Source organism: Diabrotica undecimpunctata, chromosome 1 (assembly GCF_040954645.1).
Source record: "Diabrotica undecimpunctata isolate CICGRU chromosome 1, icDiaUnde3, whole genome shotgun sequence".
Classification (NCBI taxonomy): Eukaryota; Metazoa; Arthropoda; class Insecta; order Coleoptera; family Chrysomelidae; genus Diabrotica; species Diabrotica undecimpunctata.
This window is the reverse complement of record NC_092803.1, coordinates 157,758,339-157,779,889: the sequence shown is the minus strand read 5'-3', so window position 1 is coordinate 157,779,889 and position 21,551 is coordinate 157,758,339. Positions and strand designations below refer to the sequence as shown.

Here is a 21,551-nt window from a genome sequence, read left to right as displayed (position 1 = left end):
AAGACCCATGATGACATATGCCTCAGAAACAAGACCCGACACCGTCACAACACAAAGGCTACTAGAAACGGCAGAGATGAGAGTACTGAGAAGAATTACAGTAAATATGCTAAGAGGTTGAAAGTAAAGTGAAGACATTAGAAGAAAATGTAACGTACAGTGTATAAATTAATGGACACAAAATGAAAAAATATAATAGAATAACCACATAAGCAGAATGGAGGAGGCCCGTGTCGTCAAAATAGCAAGAGATAAGTCACCAATCGGCAGAAGTATCAGACGGCCGCGTAAAAGATGGAGTGACAATCTTTCATAGAGGTACTAATCCTCCAATGAACAAGCAGAATTGCTTATAAAGAGGAAGAGGAAGAAGAAGAATATTCAGAATATATGTTGTACAAAAATGATGATAGTATGCAGCTGTCTAGTTTCTATTTTTGTTTGAACACATCTGAATTTATTCCGTGTATTTTAACTTTGGCTGAGATTTTATCACACAGATTTCTTATTAGGTTAACTAGGTAGTTAGGTACTTCCATATTTTTCATTATACTCTAGGGGGATCCCATTTTACTAAATCGAAATACTTTGTGTAATTTACAAAACAAAGCAGCATTATTATGCTGTGTTCTCCCGCTTTTTCTATGATCTTTCTGGTGTTCAGTATCTGCTCCTGCGTTCCTTTTCCTGGTACGAATCCGCATTATTTGGCTATCTCTGGGAGTAGAAAGTTCTTTAGCCATTGTTACACACTGCTAATTGAAATCAGTCTATTGATACCAATTCATACACGGAAATTTGACGAATTGTGTTCCTTTCGCCGTTTATTTTTATTTATATATTCGGTATCTCAATTCGTCGAAGCCGTAGCAAAGCTCTTACATAATACTGGGAGATACCTTTATTTCAGTGAGAAACAAATTAATCTCAGGTGCTTCGTAGTAAGTGCCTTTTTATTAAAAGTCCAAGCTTTCATCTAAAAATAAATAAAAGATCTCAATATTTAAAATCACACTAACCACTCCTTTAAATTCAATAATATATACTGTACTAAAAATGTGCTTATTTGATCCACCCACTGTACCGTGTTAATATTCTAATTAGTTACCTGCGAAGAAGGAGGTTTGACTAACACAGCCCAATCTTCGGATTGGTTACTGTTATCAGTAAAGTCGAAAACAAGTTATTTAGCACCAATAATCGTTACACGAATACCTTGTAAGTATATAGGCATGATTCATTATGTATTCCAGATAGATAGTTTTTCTTTAAGACACCAATAAAACGAGAATGCTGAAAGTGTTTTTATATAAATACGTGGAATCTTATGTATATAATAAAAATATTATAAATCTAGCTACACTACAAACTACTTACTCGCTTTAAAATTAAAATTACATTGTTTGGTTTTTGATTTTATTCTGGAAATAGTTTTCAAAAACACTTTATTGAATTTAAAAATAGGTACACTCATACACACAACCAAACTTATATGGAATCACCATGTATATCTAATATTTATTTCTTTTAAAAAACTTGTTATTGTTGCGAAGATTTAAGGTTTTTCTTAAAAAAAAAAACAAACCAATAAAACAATCAGATAACACTGCCCGGCATGGTATAGATTTTTTTTTATTTAAAGAGACAAAGTCGCATTCACCCAAAGGTTATTAGCGACATTCCTGTAACATTTGTAAGAATATTTAATTTAACTAATTAATTAATTAAATCCTGTAACATTTGTAAGAATATTTAATTTAACTAATTAATCACTAATGTTTGTATTTTGAGAACGATTCCCGAAGTGGAAATTGAAACGTCAATAAACGTATTTTAACCTTTAATTGTGGCTTATTCCCATTTAAATAGTAATTAATTTAAAATGCCACAAGATAATAGCTTCAAAACAATTTAATTTAACATTTGTAACAATCAATCATTGTAACAATTAATTACAATTTGTTAACAATTGAACATTTGTAACAATTAATTAAGTTAAATTTTGTGTAACATATTTATACATTTTAAGTAACCTAATACATTGTCCGGAACTAAACTTTTGTTGAAGAGTGCTTTCAGGTTATTTGGAACATTGTAAAAGTGTCTTTGATTTACATATTTAGGACAGTCTATCAAGAAGTGCTTTATACTGTCTACTGTATTGCATGTTTCGCATTTTGGAGGTTCACTATTTGAGAAGAGATAGGCGTGAGTATACCTACAGTGTCCAAGTCGTAGACGTGTAATAATTGTTTGGCATCTTCTACTTCTGGCTGTGGACTTCCATGAAAGAATGTCACTTTTGATGGTTATGAGTTTCGAACTAGAGTCATTCCACTCCCGATTCCACGCACTTAACATCTTATTTTTGAAATAAACTTTTAGATCGCCTGCGACACTCCGACACTCTGTTTCTGATGCGTCACTGGTGATAGCGTTACGCGCACTAGTATCTGCTTCTTCATTCCCTTCTTGTTATCCTGTCTTTGCAAAAATAGTCATATTGGTTGGAGTTATATATTTTTTTTGGGATTCAGATTAGTTTCCTGTAGGCATATTATATCAGGAGATTGTTCACCAATTAGATGTTGGGGCATAGCAAGGCGATGGAAAAATCCATCAATATTCCACTGAAGTAGAGACTTGAATTTTAATGTTGGCTTAATTGAGATGTGTCTGATGTGATGTAAAGTTTAGAGGGAAAGGTAGAGGGTGATTTTCTATTAAGTTTTTAGCAGGGTCAAGTAAGAGAGAATATAAGCATTCAAAAGTGCTTGCTGAATTAATTTTAGCTTTTTTAGATTTTGCTTGGACTTTAGGTGGTGGAAAAATGTTACATTCTTTTGAAGATGGATCTGCTTCACGTAAAATAATTTCATCAAAGTTACGTTTTGGTTGATTAATTATGTGACTGTCCTTATTTGATGCATCTACTTTTTTCGGTATCTCAGGAATATTAGAAATAGACATTTGTTTACACTGAGAAGAGTTTGTGTCATTGAGTGATTGTAAGGATATATTTGTGGCGCTGGATACCTTTGCTTCACTGTTTTGGTTGGGATTTAGTTGAGTTAGTGGTTCGGAGCACTGTGAAGCAATGTGACCTGGCTTCTTGCATCTAAAGCAAACTAAACTGTCTTGAGAAATGCATATTCTATATATCGTGTTGTCAGAAACAAGAGTAAATGACTCTGGTAGTATTAGACTGTGAGAGGACTGATATAGATTTGATTTCGAAACCTAAGGATGTGATTGTACTCAGGCATAGAAACACTAATTTTGAGGAATGCCATGGGGGAGACAGAAATTTTGCCGATTTTTTGTAACTCATTGATTAGTAAGTCGTGCGGTAATGAAGTGCTACGCCGGAGAGCACAAGTCGTTCCGCTGGTGTAACTAACCTTCTTGCTCTGACAATTTCACCTTGTATTTCTATTTGACCATGATTATTCATAAAATCATCCACTATTTATTTATTGGATAAACACATACATATGCGGTTATTAGATAATCTAGAAGAGAAGATTATATTTTTCGGTTGAATTATAATTCCAAGTGGGAGAAGATAGTCTTGAAGTTTGGTGTTTTCTAAGGCACTAAAGATAATTGCTTGGGACTTTAAAGGAAATTGCACTCTCGACGCTGCCAAAGAGTATGACTGTGATGCGTTTATTTGACTTTGATGGTCAAAAATTTTGTTTGGGTGGGACTTATTTCGTTTTTTTTCACGTTATTATATTGAATAAATTCATTCATTTTCGCTAGAATATATGTTGAATATGTTGTAATTATCTCCACAATTTATGAGAACAAACTATACACTAAAATCTTTGACCCTTTTAATATTAATTATTAAGGACTCAATAGTTATTGTCTGTCTGTTTTTCTGCCTTTATGTGCTATAACTATAAAGGAAAAATCCTAAAAACTTGATACTTAATACTTAGCTTGGTCCAAGGTCGAACCCTATTAAATTTCTTCTTATTCTTATTCGTTATAAGCAATTCTGTTTATTCATTGGCGAATTAATACATCTATGGAAAGTTGTTAATCCGTCTTTTGCCTGGCCGTCCAATACTTCTGGTGACTTACCTCTTGCTATTTTGACGACACGGGTCTCCCCCATTCTGCTTATGGGATAATTATATTTTAATTTTTCGCTTATACACTGTATGGTACATCTTCTAATGTCTTCGCGTCTCTTTCGATCTCTCAGCCTATTTCCTTTAACTCTTCTCAGTACTCTCACTCTCATCTCTGCCGTTTCCAGTAGCCTTTGTGTTGTGGCTGTGTCGGGTATTGTTTCTGAGGCATATGTCATTATTGGTCTTACACTGACTTTATAAATTCTTGACTTCATCTCAGTGTTAATGTGTCTGTTTCGCCATATAGTGCTATTAATTCATCCTGTCAGTCTATGTGCTTTTTGTACTTAATTTCTCACTTCTTTGTCCAACACATTTGTCCATGACTTTGTTCATAGCTGCACAATGTAGCTGCGTATTAGTAATAATGGTATTTTATTTCAATTACTTGTTTAATAGTTTTCTAAAATCAGATTGTCATATGTTTTTTGTGCTTGTAACAGAGTATTTTTACTTCTTCGTTTCTCATTCTGTATCTTCTTTCCTTATTCTGCCTATTTCTATAGGTTCTGAACTTGTCCATCTATTTTGACTTCCATTTTGTTGTTTTGGTAGATGTTTTCAATAGTTTTTATGATATTTATGGAAACTTCTCTATTATACAGAAGATGGATTACATCTTTGAGTCTCACTCTGTCAAATGCTTTCTTTAAATCACTCAGACACAGAAATGCTAGTCTATTATGCTCTAGCGATTTCTCAGTAATTTGTTTTATGACGAATATTGCATCCGTACGCGATCTTCCAGTACGAAATTCCTGTTGTTCATTTGCTAAACTTATCCTCTAATTCATTAGTAGTAGGTAGTATTTAACAAGTTTATACCTCTGTAGTCTTCTGGCTGTTCTTTATCACCTTTTTTGAATAGTAGAATTAGTTCGCTCGTTGTCAATTCTTCCGGTATTTTATTGTGTTTTATAATTTTATTAATTAATGCTGTTAATTTTCTGTCATTGCTGCTCTACAATATTTCAGTAATTCGTTTGGTATTCCGTCTTTACCTGCTGCTTTTCTGTTCTTCATCTTTTCAAGTATTTTACAAACTCCTTGTATATTTATATTAAGTTCTCTAATTGTGGTAATTTTTGATATTTCCGGTTCTAGCGTAGTTTCTTATTCCTCTGCATATCGCTCTTTTAGGTAGCCAATGCAGGTACCCTTTTCTTGTGTTTTGGTTCTATTAGTTCCATTATCTCCGTTCTTTGACCTCTTATAAAGCGCCATAATTATGGTATGCCTCTTGTGTTTTGGTTGATGTATTATAATGGATGTATTTCAGGTAAACTTTTTAAAGTTATACTTCTATATGCACGTTCGACGTTGAAAATTTGTACGGAAGTGAATCGGCAAAATCATTACATATGTAAGATATAGGTAAGAGAGAGATAGAAGATTTATTTTCTCTCTTGAGAATAAAAATGTTCCTTTTGTAAACATATTTAATATTTATTAATATTATCGTTATTTTTTTCTTAAAATTATTATCAGGGTAAATTAAACATATGCGTAAGTAAGTTATGTATATTGTCATTTTTAAATACTTATGAATACTACATTTTAATTTGCATTGTATTATTATATTGAATTATGTTGCAGTCCATTGTATTGTATTTTTATATTAATAACAAAATAAACAATGAATTTTACTGCAAAGTATGTGTAAAAAATTTTTTTTGCATTTAACTCCTTTCATACATATATGAAAATGAAAATATCCATTTTCATCAAAATATTGATTCAATCCTTCATTTACTATACTCCTATTACAGGTCAAATGTTGTTTATATACAGCAAACGATGCACCATATACCTATATACCTATTTCTGTTTCTCGTTCTGCTCTCTCTTATCTATAGCACTATTCTCTTAACTTTATAATTTTATTACTTTTATTGAGTGGTCACTATTAAATTTTCATTGTTAGAGCCTAATCTTCGAAACCTATAATATAAAATTTTGGTTTTGAGTTTTGGCAACAAATGTGAGCCATTTTAAATATGTCTAAAAAATGCTAAATTTAAACTTTCACATTATAAAAATTCTAAAATATTTAAGCGTTTAAGCGTTTAAATGTTTAAACGTATAAGTACGTTTTTGAAAACTAAATAACTTAAGCAACAAATTCCACTTAATACCGTCTTTTGGAGTCATATGTCGTGACTTGCGGTCGTTTGTAATGTTAAAATTTAAAATCTCCTATTTTTAGGCATGTTTCAAATGCCTATTTGTTATAAAATGAGAATTTTATGTTATAGGTTTTAAATTTTAGGCTCGAATTATGGGAATTCCACTATTACTACTATCGGTAAATGAAAGTGATACATTTTGTTGATCTTATAAAATTCGTAAAAAGTGGTAAAAATCATTCAGCGATTAATTATTGGGCAGATTTATAGAAACTGACTTCATTTTCAATAATACGAAATACGATTTCGAAAATACAAAAATTAACATATTAAAGTTGCTCTTCACCTTTAAAAGCCATTTTAATTTTTGTTGATAAGAGACTCTGATCAAAAGATATGGATTTTTTAACGTCGAGTTAATACAAATTTTATTTAAAATTGATTTCGCCCGCTTAACTGACATTTAAAATCGCCGGTCGCTTCAAGCGTTGTTTCTGAGAGAACTTGGTATTCTACACATAAAATGCTAGTAGACATTTTTATTCAAAATTATATCAGCTACATTTTTGATTTGAAACATTTTTGTCTACGGCGTACAGAATCGATTTTTTCTGTTTTTCTCCTCCTATAAGGGGTGTTTTTTGGGATCACCAAATTGACATTTCCAGCAAAAATTGGCTTGTTCGTATGATTTTTAGAGGTCAAATCTCTGACGACTGGATTAAGATGGGCGATAAATAAAGAGACTAAGGTATGTAACCGCGGACAGCATGAGTACGATGCACTGATGACATAAACAAGTTAAATAAAAACTGAATGGGAGCGGTGTGTATTATATTTTCTTAAAAACAAGAAGAGGAGATCAACTTTCAGCAGTGGATTAAGATGACTAAACTATTTAAAAACCAGTGGAAGAGACAAGGGAATGTGTCTGTCTTAGAATAATTAAAAAATGCTCGACTAATATATACATTTTTTTTATTCCAACGTATCTATTAAATATGATGGAAGACATTTTTTTTTATATATTTTAAGAAATACAAATATGACAAATTAACAGTGTTTTCTAATTTTTTATATATTTATATTCTTATACATAAATTCAGTAATTTTTAATTTATTATCGTTCTTTCGATGTCTTTCCTAGTCATTGCAAAATTCATCGGCGCTTAGTCTCGTGAGCAGCAAACGCAACGATAGCCACGTGGTTACGTCAATACCTCCGCCTCCCACGTAAATAACCTGGAGCCTGCGAATCGGCAGCGGCATCGGCGGAGCGAAAAGTTATGATATTCCCTTGAACTGGTCCTTCAATTTTTATATTAAATTCCTTTTCTGATAAAAGCAGCCAATAACAAGTCATTCAAACATTGAAAATGAGCATAAAACCAGTTTGTATGGTTTGATTTATAGTTAAATGGGGAGTTTTTTACTAAATGTAAGTTAGATATTTTATTTCTGTTAGGTCTTAGTTTATACTCTTACACGAGAATATTTCTACTTAACTAAGAACAATAAAAATGTTATTAAAATTTTACCTAGACAATACTAATTACTTCAAAATATTTTCTATTACTAAGCAATTTTGGAGAATATAAATGGGGCTCATCTATACATTAATGGGACGCAGATAGAGCAAGTAAAACAGTATTGCTACTTGGGAACTATTATAAACGGACAGTGGAGCAATGTACAGGAAATAAAGTGCCGCATAGGAAAGGCAAGAACGGTCTTTAACAAAATGAGCGCCATCTTCAAAAGTCACAACATATCCCTAGATACAAAAATGAGACATTTGAGATGCTATGTTTTCTCTGTGTTGTTGTACGGGGCGGAGGCATGGACGCTTACAGACACCACTATAAAAAAAGTTCAAGCATTTGAGATGTGGCTTTATAGAAGAATGCTGAGAATATCATGGACAGCAAGGATCACGAACAAGGAAGTTCTAGAAAAAATGAAGAAGGAACCAGAGATTGTGTTTACGATCAAACGCATAAAATTGCAATATATGGGACACGTTATGAGAAAGCAGCACCGTTACTCCCTGCTGCAGTCTATATTGCAAGGTTAAGTCAAAGGTAAGCGAGGACCCGGTAGAAGCAGAATATCATGGCTGCGGAATTTAAGAACATGGTTTAAGAAAACCTCAACGGAGCTGTTTCGAGCCGCAGTGAGCAAGGTCATGATTGCCAATATGATTTCCAACATCCGAAACGGATAGGAACCAGAAGAAGAAGAAACAATTTTGATAGCTACGCGCTTCACGAGATATCTGAATACAAATTGTTGAACTAAAACTTGTTGGAACCAAACAATATTTGTTCAATTAATCTTACGTAAATCAATTTTCGAACATCGCTTTAACATAGATCGAAAGTTCCAAAGTAAGACAATGTTCATCATCATTCAATCTTATTTTGTCCACTGCTGGACATAGATCTGCCTCATAATTTTCGATCTTGTGCCTATTGCATCAAATTTCTGTGGCAATATTTTAGATCGCCAGTCCAACGTGTGGGTGGACGATCTCTGCTTCGGTAGGCATCATCTATTGGTATTTATTCCAGTATCCGCTTTGTCCATCTGTTATCAGTTCCACTTCAGTGTTGCTATTCTCTCTAGAGTATCAGCTACTCACAATCTTTGTCGTAGCTGGCGATTTGGGATCTTGTCTTTCAATAAAACGCCCAACATAGCACGCTCCACCGCCCTTTGAGCTACACAGATTTTTTTACTGTTTTCCTTGTCATCTTCAAGGTTTTCGCTCCGTAAGTCAACACTGGCAAAACATACTGATTAAACGTTTTTCAAACAATAAAGACATATTGGTATGTCGGATAATTTGAAAACGTAGTTCAACTTGTCGAAGGCTGCCGAAGTCAGTCTTATATGACGAAGAATCTTAACTGTTTGGTTATCTTTTCTTACGCGTGATCTAGGTATTTATAGGCTATTACCTGGTCTATGAATATTGTTCCTACGCATATATCTTCGCTGGCTATAAGATTTGTCATCGTCTGGGTTATAGATGTATTTATTTAATATAACATTATTTAACATGTTAGCAATGCTAGCAATGCTTAATCCAAATCAATGATTAGCAAATAGCTGTAACAGTCACAACAAAAAAATAATTTAACTTCGAATTACTTCTTTCACAGAAATTTCACAGCACAACATATTCTTCTGTTAAAAAGTCACTCATATCTGAAGAGAAAAATTACTTATACTGAACTGCAGAAGTTACGGACGCACAAATATAGACCCAGATCAGTGCTAACGGATCTCAACTTTGAGGCCACAGAAAATAAAATTACTAGAAATAAATGGAATATGCAAAAGCTGTGGGATGCAATAGTGACGAAACGGTACTTAAAAACCTCATCAACAGGCGAAAGAATCAAAATATAAACGAACAAGGATAGAAAAAATAGACTTCTACTGAACTATACTTCATCTAATTTACTTACCATTACACGTCATCCGCGTCATAGCCCGTGAGGTCACATGATACCAACACGAAATATTTAGGCGGTAGGTGTGTTCTTTTTTAGAATCACTTTGCCGAGTACACTGGCATTACAGCCACTAGACATATTTTATTATATACGCGTAGAAATAATATTTAAAGATTTCAATTAATGTTAACTTAAAGAAATACACAATAATACGTTTCATTTAATTTGTATAAATGCATTATAAAGCGTTTTTATGAAAAACATTTGTTCGGAACACACTGTAACTGTAATCGAACGAAGGTAATATTTTGGCATAAATTGGTAACACTTATTTGACAGTTGCGGTGTTGACTAATGTTAATAAGTAATGAAAAAAGTGTTGTTTTTGTTTAAGTATTCCATTTTACATCTTTATACGACGCAAACAAGCGGCTCAAATTGTTTTTAACAAGATTATTTTTTAAGTCTTGTTTTGTTTGTATTTATTTGCATTAAATATTAATTTGTTTTGTTGTATAATCTACTTTTGCAATAATTGTGACCTATTTGATTTAAAATGGATTCAGGATTTTTTAACACTTTGGCAACTATGTCAACTTCGATCTCTGTCAATGATAATGACGTGGAACGGTAAGTAAATTGGATGGACTGTACAATACTTGAAAATGAATACAAGAATGTAACAAGAAAAAAGATTACGTCTACAGAAAAATTCTTACCTATCGAACTAGAACAACTGTAGAGAGTAACCAGACAAAAAGGAGCGAAGGAGAGACAGAAAATAATTTAATGCAACTACTAACAAATTTAGAAGTCTGAATAGCGACCTATTAACAACATGAAAATATGTATTAAATTGATGGGTGGAATATTTTAACCAGGTACTTAATATAGAGGAAAGAGAAGAAAACATGGAGGACAAAAAAAATGAGGTAAGCGGAATAGACCAAGGGGAAGAGAAATCACCAATGATTCTTGAAGTTAAAAATGCAAATTAAAAACTAACCAGAAATATATCACTCAGAATATATAATATGCCAGCGAAACTATATGAAGAAAGTGGCTAAGATACCATAATGGCCCTAGCCATTATAAAGAAGCTCATAAAAGAAATATGTATACAGAAATCCTGCCCAAATCATTGGAATATTGGAATACTTTATATCATACTCAAAAAAGGGGTTATCTTTGAATGTTTTAATCACAGAGGATTTACACCTCTAGCTCCAGCGTATAAAATATTCTCTACAATACTTTGCCATCGTCTGGCACTATATCTCTCTCTTCAATGGCGCTAGAGTCCAAATCGGCAAACCCTTGGCCTCCTCTAAACTATGTCTCCAAACTTGCTGGTCCCGCGTTGATCTTTTCCAGCAAAACGAATAATAGGAAAATAACAGGTTGGTTTCAGATATGGTAAATCGACCTAAATTATTACCTAAATTTATAGAGTGGTAAAAAATTAATCCAAAGCACACTAAAAAGAAAAAAGTTATAAAACATAAAAGTTCGAAACTCTTTTTATGCTGCATTGTTTAATTTTAATATGTTATATGGGGCATTAAGATAGAAGAGGAGTTGGAGTTGAAAAAAGATCGAAGATTGTTCCAGAAGATAAAAATGTTCCAAGTTCTATAAGCGAGAATGTCTTTAACAATATTTGCTCAGTTTGCAGTAAATGAACTTCTTTGGTCGATGGAATATGTAAATCTTGTTATAGAGAAAAGCAAATTCTTTTAATCAGATATGAAGTTAAAACTAAACTGGAAAACCAAGCTAAGAACATGAACGAAAGGTCGGCTGGCAAATTTCATGTATGCAATGTTGGCGATACTGTACTACTACTAAGGATTTCCACAGTTTTCACTGTCTTCCTTCACTCAACCGTTTTCTCCAATTTTCCCTGTCATTCCAGTCTCCATCTCGCAGGGTTATTTTCTCCATAGCCTCGTCGATTTCATCCCTGAATGACCTTCGGGGTCTTCCTCTCTTTCTTCTTCCGATCGGGCTCCATTCTGTGATTTTATTTATCCAGCGTCCTCTGTCCGCTCTTCTGACGTATCCGTACCAGGATAGTCTCTTCTCCTCTATATAGTCGATTATGTCTGATTGCACTCCCATTCTCCGCTTAATCTCTGCGTTTTCAATTCTGTCTCTTTTTGTAAGTCTACAGCTTCTCCTCAGGAACTCCATTTCTACTGCTCTTATTCTACCTCTATTTCTCTTGTTTATTGTCCAGTTTTCGGACCCATATGTCAGGATACTTCTTGTCAGGGTATTATATATTCTCTAGATACTGTCCATCTAAAAATACCCAATATAGATAGAGGAAGAAGCGTATTTAGAAATGTTTTAATGTCAGTGATTGAAACGAATGAAGAATGCATGTATCGTTCCTACTTTCTTCGTGGCACACAACCCTTCGTGGGCTTTAGTCAACTTGACAACATGCCTCCATTTGTCTCTGTCTTGAGCAAATTTCATCAAATTCTCCACGCCCATAGCTTTAAGTTGTCGTCCATGTGGTCTTCTTCCAGTTGGGGCTTCTTGCCATACCAGCCTTACAAATATTTCGTCAGAATATCTTCAGAGGTGTTCTACCCACTGAAGTCTTCTGGACTTAATTTCTTTTATTGTGTTAGCATCTGGATATAGTTCTTGGTGCTCTTTATTACTGATAATAGAACGTATTAAAGATAATAGATAAGATATCTGTTAAAGCATGGCAGAAAACTCCTTGATATTGACAATGTTTTACTGAAAGAAAATTTTTACTAAAGACTAGTAGCCAGTGTGTGTCTGGTAGTCCAGGATATAAAAGATGCCATTATAATTTTAAATTTACTGGAGTATTATGTAACTTAAAATGTCATTCTTGCTTATCCTGTTAGAAAAATAACCCTTTCTAATTTGCTTAAAATGAATAATTTTTATCGCTGTTAATTATGTCAAGTTCTCAATGCTTAGTTACATCTTTTGGACAAACAACTTTTAGTAGATTCTTAATAAAGAAAATAAAGCAAATAAAATGTACATATAAGTAGTGTTACTTATACCAAAGTTTAAAATGTACTGCTTTATCCATTTGACATTGTATAGATGTAGAATGACCCTGATAAATCAAGAAGTTACCAATCTCCATTGCCTTTTAGTTAGCTAATTTGGATAATACGTAAGGTATGCGGGTAAAATTAGTTTTACCCAATTTCGGGGTTTACTCGTAACATATATAAAATGTTTTTATCCTTAATAAGCGTAAACAAACAAAAAAGGTAATATAATAAACATAGAAAGACAATTTAAAGAAAGTATTAAATTACCTGCCCCGTATCTGTTAGTGTCACCCACGTTGTTACGGGTTGTCTTAAACTCACATCAGACAATCGAATCTCCCCATCTCCTACTAACGTATGCGATAAAAAGTCTGTTGAATATACGTGAAAGGACAGTATCCTTTGTGATTGTTCCCTAAAACAAAGAAACTTTTACACATTTTTAAACGCTTTTATTATATGCAGAAACTTGGTCGCTCTTGGTTTCCACTGGATTGTAAAAAGAGGTTGAGGATTTAAAATATGCTGGAAGTTGAACAATCCTTTTGTAAGTTTATTTAAAAATATTCAAGTAATTTTAATCTTTTGAAATAACATTTTTCTATTCAGATAAAAATACATTGCGGTTTTAATTTTTTTAATATTATTAATTCTTTGCTAAATTTAGTTTGGAATTTCTTTCAATCGTGAAAAACTGCCAAACCATTCAGTCTTTGTATCAAAAGCTCTTGTAACAATTTCGACTATTGAGATATATCAACTTTTTTAGAATTACTTTCTACTTCAAGTGTGATCTTCATTTCTAATATCGTTTATTCTTCGTTCGTTATTATTATTATTATTATTTTATCTTCGTATTAAGTTTGTTATTCGCGAAGAAGTTTATAATTAGCTCCCCATTTTAGTTTTTAACATTCTCTTTATGGTTTTGTTTATTTCCGGATGTTAATTAATTGCCTATTTGTTAATATCCTCCAATATTATCATCTTCCTTCTGACTTGATCTACTACTTGTAATTCGTCAAAAAACGATTCACTTGTTGTTTGTGGCTTATTATTTTCTAGGCCGTTTACTTCGGCTATGATGATCAGGTCTTCCTTCCCCAATCTTATCTTTGATGTTACAATCCTTTTTAATATATTATATTGACACTCTTTAATACTGGGAAAGATTCACAAAAGGACTAGAGATGGATTTCTATGGACAACAGAAACAAATATGGCGCTTCATAAGACAACAAAGAAGCGAAATGAAAGAACTAAAGAGACAGAGCAAGAAGTGAGGAAATGCGAGCGAGATGTGGTATAGAGGACATAAACGCGTGGACCAAAAGAAGAAAAGTGGAATGGAATCAACACATCGAAAGAATGACAGGGAATAGAATAGTAGGAATAGCAAGAGACAAATCGCCAAATGGAAGAAGACCATTGGGACGACCGAGAAAAAGATGGCCAGATAACGTCAATTGAGGCTAAAAACCGAAGTAAAACAGGCATTTTGCCTATTTATAAAGTAGGAAGAAGAAGAAGAAGACACTCTTTATTGTGATTTCGGTATCTTTTGTATATAAGTAATGCTATAATTTTCTTGGTAATGCTTTGATTTGCTACTCTACTCTAGATTAGTATGTATTCACCTAATTTTGATTGTCCTTTTCTTTTTTGTTTCCTGTAGAGCGCAAATCTGTACAGTTTTTCCGAAGCTGTACATTTTTTCTTTGAGCAGTATAAGTTTTTACGATTTGTAGGTTGCTAACCTTGCCAATTAACCACATTTACTTGGGCTTGGGACCGGCTGTGGCTAAAGAAGACAATGCTTATGATAGTGACCAAGAACTCTCTTTTGGTATTAAAGTCAAATTGCTACGACGCTGCATCTTCTCTGGTCTATTTCATGGTGTTGATTGTTGAATTTGAACGAAGATTGGAATCAAGAGATTGGAAGCGTTTAAGATGTGACTCTATCGGAGACTGCTCAACATTCCGTGGACAGACCGAATTACCAATGAAAATGTCAGAATAATGAAGAAGTACTGAGAGGTACTGAATAATATCAAATGTTGAAAGCTGCAGTACTTCGGAGACATTATGCGAAATGAATCCAGATATGCCTTCCTACAAGCTATCCTGTAGGGAAAATATTTGGAAGGCGAGGTCCATAAAGAAGAACATCCTGATTAAAGAAACCTCAGAACCTGATTCAGCGCGACATCTGTGCAACTTTTTCCGCATTGTTGCAGACAAAATAAAGATTGTCATGATGATCGTCAACATTTTTAACGGATAGGCAGATCAAAAAGAAGATATAGTATTTTCTGCATTGGCTGTTTACGGTATCATCAGCATATCTTATGGTGTTAATTAAAAACCTATTCATTTTTTTTTGTACTGTTTTTAAACCAATAGATTTCGATACCACTGCCTCAAACTAGGTGTTAAATAATAGATGAATATACATAATTTTTTATCTTCCCTCATTATTTACAATTTTTCGGATATTTCACGTCTAATTTTTGCTACTGCTCGTTGATTATGGCACACCGTCACCAAAGCCTTAACTCTCTTGTATTAATAGGATATTTTATTAGGATCATAGGCTTTTATAGCAGCGGTAAGGTACCTATTTGGGTGTAAAAAAAATAAATAAAGAGAGATAGAGAGAGAGAGAGAGAGAGAGATAGAGAGAGAGAGAGAGAGAGAGAGAGAGAGACAGTCTGTGACCGTGGTCGCCTATCACCCCGTTTTCTTTACATTATTTTTATTTATGGAATCAGAAGAATTAATCCTCTCTGAATCCCCTTCTGGAAAACTCTGCTTGTTTTCTCTACACTTTTATCTATGGGTTAATAAGAGACACTTATTTCTTATTTCTCTTCTGGAGCATCGCTTTTTGTTTCGTGATCATTTTATTCCCGAACGACGAAGCTATCACGTACAACAATGCCCCTATAGTGTGCCAAAGGTATTGTTCCTCCAGAGTTCACCAGCAGCATTGCTTATGCAAAACTTCTACTTCTGTGTCATGCGTGACCTGGGCAGTAGTCCAAATTTCACCATACGATAAATCAGTTCTGGTTCGTCTCTCACTTTGTAAGTCATATTTTTATAAATAACGTTTTATAAATAAGCTTCGTTTGCAGTTTAAATTTTTTTATTACACTTTGTAACTGTTGTGTGGGATCTTGTTGTCGATTTAATCAGGTATTTAGTATTTTCCCTGGTATCTTGTTGTTTGAAGCGCTTTTTACTTGTACTTTTTACTTTTAAAACGCCTATTTTAAAAATTTGCCACTGATGTTCAACATTCTCATTTTTTATTAAGATATCCTTCACCATGCTTCTAGTTGTTGTCATTGATAGATGACCTGTTCCAGATGTTCAGAAGTTTTATTCTGTTTACATATTGTTTTCATTGTTCTGATTTATTCGTGTGTTTATACATAAATCGAAATATAGCAATAAAAGAAATCTGATTAGAAAATATGTGAAGACTTTGGTACACTTTTATTGCTTGTATTGTATTTCAGTATCTTTTTTATGACGTAATTCATTTAATTTCTGACTATGTTGCTATCTGATTATCTAATACAGTCCTCTCTCTCTATAACGATATGCAAGGGACCGGGAATTTTCATCGTTATAAGGAGAGATCGTTATACAGAGAGAGACAAAATTCGGTACTGTAATATTAAGTACCAAATAATTATTCGGTACTGGAATAATTTATATAAGCAACACAGTATAAAAAATGACTGTACAATTAAAACATGTGTACTGTACAATAAAAAAAATAATATGCTACTGTAAAATATATCTAGCCTACCAAAAAAATCTGTCACCTTGGTCTGTCTTCTTTTCCCTTTCCACAGAACTGACCTGACCTTTTCCTGAAGACGCATCGAATCTTCCACAGCACTCATATCGTCTTCCTAGTGGATAAAGAATCGATGCAGTACTTTTTCCGCATCCAATGCCTGCTGAGGGGTCGGAGCTGGTTCTGGCTCTGCTTCCACTTCCGTGACACTGTTTTCTTCTTCTTCTACACGAAATGCTTGCAGGATGTCCTCGTCAGAAAGTCCAGATGTCGTAGCTACATTTACATCAACTTTTTCAAAATCCGTTAGCTCTTTCGGTCCGTAGGTGATAGTAAGTTCAAACTGTCTGGCCCAAACATCTAATGGCAGGTCATCTTTATCATCAGTCAATCCTTGATCTTCTAGCCATCCTGCGTATTTAAAGGAATATTTTATTGTATTGCTCGTCACCTCGTTCCAGGATTTACTAATCATTAGGATGGCGTCAAGAATGTTTAGTTTAAGATCTCCATTATTCTCAACCAATTCCATCAAAAATCTTCTCCTGTAATGGCTTTTCAAACTCTTGATGACACTTAGGTCCATGGGCTGAAGGACACTCGTTGTGTTTGCTGGCAGAAAACAGAGTTCGATGTCGCGCAATACAGGATGAGCATGACAATTGTCTACAAGCAAAAGAATTTTTTCCCTTGAAGCTCGATATCCCACTTTCTTATCGCTTCTTCAAAAATTTCCGAGGTCATCCACGCACTCTTGTTTGCTTTATAGATCATCGATAGATGTTTTATGTTTTTAAAGCAACGCGGGTTTTTCGACTTTCCTATCACTAACAATTTTCGCTTCACCGAACCTGTCATGTTAGCGGCCACTAAAACTGTAATGCGTTCCTTAGAGAGCTTTCCACCAACGCACTTTTCCAATTGAAATTTTAAAGTTCTGTTTGGTGTCATTTTAAAAAAACAATCCAGTCTCATCCGCATTGAAAATGTCGTCTGACGCATATCGTGCCTTCAGTCCAGGCCACACGTTTTCTAGCCAATCATCCGTTTCGTTTTTGTTAACATCGCGAGCCTCTCCGCTGATTTGCCCGTAGTTGATCTTGTGCCGCAGCTTCCACTTGGTCAGCCAACCCTCAGATGCCTTGAAATTCTCAATTCCAAGTTCAGTTGCAAAAAACTCAGCTTTTGTCCTGACCGCAGGCCCAGAAAGTGGAATAGGGTTCATACGCTGCTGCTGCATTTTCTGAATTCTGCTGCATTCACTGAAGCATAGCGCGATCTAAATCTTCGTGCTGAGGTTTCCGCAACTTCTTCCTGCTACCGAGCTCCATCTTCGATTTAAGCCACTTTTTTCTGTCCGGCGAATGACATCCGATTGCTTGTCACCTTTCTCTATTGCTCGAGTTATCGATAACTTTTCCTCCACCGAGAGCACTTTACGCTTTTTCGAAAACATGTTGACTGTTGACACACTAAGACACAACTCAAACTGGAAATGAAAAGTCGTCAATAGATGACAACATCTGTGTGATAACAGTTAGGTACGCCACCCGAACAATAAACGTGAGTCACTTAATTATCTGATAAGAAAGAGTAGAATGGGTGGCCGCAGTCCTTAAGCGCAAAACAAAACAACCGCTGGACAATGACCTTGCCACTCGTGACTCAGGTAGTCTGAACTTTAAACACAATAACACATTTGTCATCAACTAATGAACGCTAAAAGGTTATAGCTATAAAGAGAACGATATCGGTATAGAAAAAGAATTAATACATTGTTCTTATGACGAACTAACCAACTTTTACTATTTTCATCGTTATAGAGAAATTATCGTTATATAGGGAATCGTTATAGAGAGAGACTACTGTATATTACAAATCGCCTTATTGTAACTTATCCATCCATAAACAAAATAAAACATGGAATAAACTCAAAATAAATTAAGTATTAAATAATGTCATTACATACCTTGGATTCATAGAAAACAGGAACCTCTCTTTGTAGCTAGGACTTCCTGAACTACGATATACTTTGGTCTGTATGGTTGCTTCTTTGTCTGGTAGTAATGTTACTCTGACATACGTGTCTAGATTGTCGTCTTTTTTTACAATACCACGCAACTCTTTTGCTTCAAGAACGTTAACAACCAAATCCCAACATTCGCTATAATAAGAAAAGCAAATTATATTATACATTGATAAACATTGTATGTCTATAACGATAATATTAACTTTGTTATTTTTTAAATTTATTTCCCTTGGGGAACTAACAGCTTTTAAAAGAATACACTAAACGAAGCTCAATAGTCAATTATAGCATACTTTATACATATATATATATATATATATATATATATATATATACATATATATATATGTATATATACATATATATATATATATATATATATATATATATATATATATATATATATATATATATATATATGTATATACAGTGATGAGTGCCTTAAGAACCGGCAAAATAACGCAAAAGATAGAAAACATAATACGTTGTGAAATAAAAAGAGACGAAAGTAGTAGAGGTGGGAAATTATCGATAGAAACCTCTAATTTACATTATATTACATTAGCACTATCGATAGTTTCCCACCTTTAGACGTTAGCTTATGAGCTAGTTGACTTCAGTCATAATATTACAAGTATGACGTCGAACATTAACATTTTTTAAATTTCGTATAAAGTAAAAACTGATTGAAGGCAATAAAGCAAATGTAAGTAAACAGTTTAATTAGTAGTAATTTGATAAATGCAGAATAACAAGCTATGATAATTCTGTATTGAGAAGAGTGTATGCGACGTCTCAAATCACAGTTTATTATTGATCAATACTTTAATTTTGGATAAAAACATACTCGTACTTGAACTGTTTTTACTTACATTACGTGATACGTATTACTATGACTGAAGTCAACCAGCTCATAAGCTAACGTCTAAAGGTTGGAAACTTTCGATAGATCTAATGTAATGTAAAGTCAATTATAGGTTTATATCGATAATTTCTCACCTCTACTACTTGCATCTCTTTTTATTTCACAACGTATTATGTTTTCTATCTTTTGCGTTATTTTGCCGGTTCTTAAGGCACTCATCCCTGTATATATATATATATATATATATATATATACATATATATATATATATATATATATATATATATATATATATATATATATATACATATATATATATATATAATTACAAATACACATATACAATTATAACATACATAGTTATATTATAACATACATACCTGTCGTATTCTAGGCCTATACATAAATACCCAGTAATATTCAACATTTCTAAATCACCCAGTCCGACTGAGGTGTCAGAACATACGCTATCACACGATATAGCTCTTTTTAGAGCCACAGGCACCACTTCTGTTTCCTCGCATGCCACTGGAATTGGTGGCAAATCAAGAGAACCTATATGCTGCCCTTGTTGGATATATACACCTGCAAAATAAATGTACTTGTAGAGTCAGAACGTAAAACTTTAGTTAATAATGATCATTAAATGTTCTATGCGAGAGGCATTCACCCCTGATCCGACCGTAACCACAGCATTTTAATTCTATTACGTTTACATTATTCTTATGTTATTGAGGTCGTTAAATAACAACCTAAAATTATTTTTAGTAACTTTTAAATGAAAAACATGTTGGATATTTTAATTATTTTTCAAATTTAATTCGCCGTATCTGAGAGAATGTTTAGATTTCTTTTTAAAGTTTTTATATATTTTTTTTTAAGTAGAGATTCTAAATGTTTTTGTGATATTTTATTACTGAAGGGCCAATTTTTATAAATTTTTAAACATATTTTGCATGCATTTTTTACTAATCACTGATAAAAGAGAATGAAAAAGACGGGTTGTAGAAAAAAAACTATTATGCATTCAAATATGACAAATGAACAAGTTTCCTAGAAATTCTGGAAGTTTGCGTAGATTGGCTTTTGACGCGAACATGATAATAACATAATTCAGTAGTTGTCGTATCAAATTTAAATTATACATACAGTGTGGTCCTAAAGTAAATGATAAATTCATTTTATAAAATAAATATTATGAATACAAATGGAAAATCCTGAAACAGGTCAATTTTTATATATGAAAATACACTTTCCCAGTGCCATTATTCAAATGTATCTTAAACTCTCTAGGTTTAGTAGTTACCTATGAAAAATTTTTAAATAAAAAGGGGTATCATGCGATACAACGTTTAAAAGGATTTGCAATGCTCTATTCAGCAATGTTAATATTTTTTTGTACAGGGATAGTCAAGGAAAATATTATTTTATTTCATTTTATCAAAAAGCTATCAAGTCGAATATCTTTCACGATTGACTCGTCTATTAGTTGTTTTGTTGTCAAAAAGTAACATCGGATCTTTTTATGACATCAACATACCACAAAAAGATTACATTAATTTAAAATTAATATTAGTTCGCTAGACCTCCTTAATAATTAGAAGTGAAAATACGTTTCATTAGGAATTTTTAAACATTATTGTAAATTATTTTAAAATGAATTAACTGAATCCCAGAGAATTGAAATATTAATATTGATTGGAGTGAATGATAAAAGAATAATGCATTCTGAGGTTTGCAGATTATTTAATGAAAAGTATCCTGACCGTCACATTTCGCAGTCTACGGTGAGTAGAATAGAGAACAAATCCTGAGAATTTGAAACTTTCCAAACAACAAAGATCTTCCCAAATCTGGCAGATCAAAACTTAGTGATCAAAAGAAATTAATTGTATTGTAAACTGTTGGGAAATATTAACATAAACCAACAAGAGAATTGGCTGGTGATAACGATATAAGTAAAACTTCTGTATTGAGAATTTTGAAAAACAATAAATACCATCCGTATAAAATTTAACTACTGCAGGAACCATATAAAGATGATCCAGATCGTAGATT

The 21,551-nt window shown here is 33.1% G+C and overlaps 1 protein-coding gene across 2 annotated transcripts in view; it reads right to left on the bottom strand.

Annotated features, from left to right (window-relative positions):
- LOC140432420 (synaptotagmin-12-like) overlaps positions 1–21,551 on the bottom strand; it is a 169,595-nt gene that overhangs the window by 21,615 nt on the left and 126,429 nt on the right. For both annotated transcript variants that reach the window (XM_072520309.1, XM_072520308.1), the window contains exons 5-7: positions 19,874–20,078; positions 18,569–18,763; positions 13,053–13,200 (exon numbers count right to left, since the gene is read on the bottom strand). In XM_072520309.1, coding sequence (XP_072376410.1) covers positions 13,053–13,200; positions 18,569–18,763; positions 19,874–20,078 — 548 coding nt within the window. The remainder of the gene's footprint in view (positions 1–13,052; positions 13,201–18,568; positions 18,764–19,873; positions 20,079–21,551) is intronic.